Genomic DNA, 2,830 nt, shown 5'->3' with positions numbered 1-2,830 from the left:
AGGGAAGGCCTATGATATGGGAGGGAGGGACAGTAATATGGGAGGGAGGGACAGTGATATGGGAGGGAGGGATTGTTAAATGGGAGAGAGGGACTGTGTTATGGGAGAGAGGGATTGTGATATGGGAGGGAGGAACTGATCTGGTGGGAGGGGGGGGAATGTAATGTGGGAGGAGGGAAAGAGGGAGGGAGTGTGATGTGGGAGGGAAGGAGGGAGGGACTGTGATGTGGGAGGGAGGGAGGGACTGTGATATGGGAAGGAGGGACGGAGAGAGGGATTTTGACAACGGAGGGAGGAAGGGATAAACACGAACGAGGGGGGCGCTAGGGAGACAATAAAATTGATATTATCTACGGTGATTTGGTAGTCGATGTAGTAGATGAGATGGGATAGTGCGCCTCTCCGTCGTAGGTGATCTTGGGATGGAAGCCTTGGTTGTTGGCCACGTAGGTGACCGTCTGTACGCGACCATCAGGCAGCTGGATCTTGTACGAGCCCTTAGTCTGACCCTCCTCCTTCTTCTCGGCGTGGAAGAACTGCGTGGAGGAAAAAAAAAAAAAAAGAAAATAATAAGGGCAAGGAGTAACTGAAGAGAAAACCAAGGAGATGATCCACCTGGTTATATCGGTGTCAACACATGAGGGCGCCCTTCTCTACACCATGAATAAGGATAAAAGTATTAACCAAGCAATATTCTCCACAGGTTAAGCAAAAGAAACTTCTGGGTACAGTACCTGGTTGCCGGAGGGTTTGTCAAGCACGCCATACCCAAACTCATACTCGCTCACTTCCGAAGCCTGGAATAAAAAAAGCAGAGATATATTGTTAAAATGTACACTTGCATTCAAAAGTCCCTCCATATATATTCAAATCGAGAAATACGAAAAGGAGAGCACAAAGTAGTACAACAATAATCAGAGTGGTTAGTAAAATGGGCCATTCATCCGTTCATTCATCGTTCAAGTCTTTGATATTTTACGATGTCATCACTATCATCATCCTGATCATTTTTCACGCCTAAGGATCGGGTGATTTAACTTTTTAAGAACAAGGAAAGAGCCAGAAAACACAAACCGGAAGAACTCTCTAAATGAATGGATCCCGTGTTGACTAGGTAGAACTGCCGACAATAATATTGCTATGGAAAACACCACATTAGGACAGGTCTTCATTGGAATTGTACGTTTCTCTCTACCGAATTTTATCAAGTACCTGATAACGTTAGGTAGATTGAAATGCTGCAGCAACACTAAGTAAACTTTGTCCACATAAAGTGCTTCCATAACACTGAATCTCTTACCTACCCTGGTACCGTCCTCGTTGTGAGTTGACGTGACCTTCATCTTGATTCCCGTGTTAACCACTCCTCCCTTTCTAGCTTCTGTCTTGCCGTCCTTCCTTGACTGCACCTCGGTCTTCGACTCCTCGGGGCCCTCCGAGGATTTGCGCTGTGCTGTGAAGGGCGTATGGGTAGGGGAAGGCGAGTTGGACAATAGGGTGATTTGAGGGTGAGCGTCGGATTCCGTGGGTGACTGAAGGAGGGTCAGTGAGGGCTGTTGGGTTGGTGATTCAAGCTGCAGGAGTGCTGAGTGGTCTGATCGGAAGTGCTGTGGTGTTGAGTAGTCTGATCGGAAGGGCTGTGGTGCTGAGTGGTCTGATCGGAAGCGCTGTGGGGTTGATTGGTCTGGTCGGAAATGTTGGTGGGTCTCCCTGAGCTCTAGGGCTTCGTCGGGCTGCAGGATGGAGTGAGGGGCGGGCTCGGGCCTGAAGGCACCAAGAGTAAAAGTGGCGGTGTTGCCAAAAGGTATACCGGCAGAGTCACTTTGTTCAGGAGGACCTCGACTGCCAAAGGAAGTGAAAGCCGTGCTTGAGGGACCTGCAGAGGAGGAGGAGGAGGAGGTGGAGGGACCATGAGGGGGGAAGGTGTCAGGTGGTAGGTGGTTGTCCTCGAGTGGCAGCGGGCGGCCCTGAGAGGTCGGAGGGCGAGGCAGGTGGTCTTCATCGATTGTTCCTTGGAATGGCGGGGGTGCTCTAAAGGCATGGCCGGTTGGGGCGGGGGCAGGGGCTGAGGGTTCATGCACTACTGCGAAGAATGAGGACTGTGGGCCTGACGAACCTGATGAACTTGACGGACCTCCATGCGACTGAACCACAGAGGGCAGCACACCACCCTGATGGACGCTCTCAGGTTGTGGTTGGTGGAAAGACGGAGGTGGGATGGCCGGCTGCTGGGGGATTGGTGGAGGCCGGGGTGGAGGTGGAATGTTATGCTGGAGTGACTGGACTGGAGGGCGCTGTGCCGGCTTGTTGGACTGCGCGCCACCTCCGAAGAGACCCTGCAATCTCTTGGTCATGTTGTCTCGCAGGTCACCCAGCATCTTGAGGCCCATGGAGAGGGGTGACTGTCGCTGCCGCTGGGGTTGACCTGACACCGCCACCGCAACCGTCACCACCAACACTACCTGTGGGGACCACATCAAGGCAGAACCTAGATTTACAGTGGAACTTGTGCTTAAGTCCCTGTCGCCAGACTTCTTTTTTTTAAGGGAAGATAAGAAAATGAGTATACAGAGACTTCAGATATCCTTTTCTTCCTACAAGAACAAGTCCGCAGAAACTTCCCATGTGTCTTATTCTTCCACAAAAACATCTCTTGGTTATACAAGTGACGATAAGTTTGTTTATGCATTCGGGACCTGATCAGATTCGCATAAGGTCAGGCCAGTCATAGGGTTGTGAAAGAAGTAGGTCGAAGTCAAAATTTTGCCATAGGCTGGCAGTTTTAATTTATAAGAAACACATTTCTTTTAGTCTGGAGGTCATGATGCAG

General features: G+C 50.5%; 1 protein-coding gene across 1 annotated transcript; it reads right to left on the bottom strand.

Annotated features, from left to right (window-relative positions):
- Positions 1-350: 350 nt before the first annotated feature.
- On the bottom strand, positions 351-2,477 carry LOC145417566 (uncharacterized). Its single transcript, XM_080286273.1, has 4 exons — positions 1,910-2,477; positions 1,305-1,876; positions 735-797; positions 351-536 (listed from the first exon to the last, which is right to left on the bottom strand). The coding sequence occupies exons 1-4, from the start codon at positions 2,475-2,477 to the stop codon at positions 351-353; spliced, it is 1,389 nt and encodes a 462-aa protein (XP_080142399.1).
- Between the last annotated feature and the right edge of the window lie 353 nt (positions 2,478-2,830).

This window comes from Coenobita brevimanus, chromosome 110 (assembly GCF_032717465.1).
Source record: "Coenobita brevimanus isolate Jiangsu-jjx chromosome 110, ASM3271746v2, whole genome shotgun sequence".
Lineage (NCBI taxonomy): Eukaryota > Metazoa > Arthropoda > Malacostraca > Decapoda > Coenobitidae > Coenobita > Coenobita brevimanus.
Note: the sequence above shows the minus strand (reverse complement) of the source record. Positions and strands in the feature narration are given on the sequence as shown.

What these genes read in the sequence shown, in the direction of transcription:
- LOC145417566 (XM_080286273.1), bottom strand. Translation starts at nt 2,477, where the DNA reads ATGTGGTCCCCACAGGTAGTGTTGGTGGTGACGGTTGCGGTGGCGGTG. An exon ending in TGACACCTTCCCCCCTCATG is followed by an intron (nt 1,877 to 1,909) that starts GTCCCTCCACCT and finishes CCTCCTCTGCAG; the next exon opens with GTCCCTCAAGCACGGCTTTC. An exon ending in ACAACGAGGACGGTACCAGG is followed by an intron (nt 798 to 1,304) that starts GTAGGTAAGAGA and finishes TTTTTATTCCAG; the next exon opens with GCTTCGGAAGTGAGCGAGTA.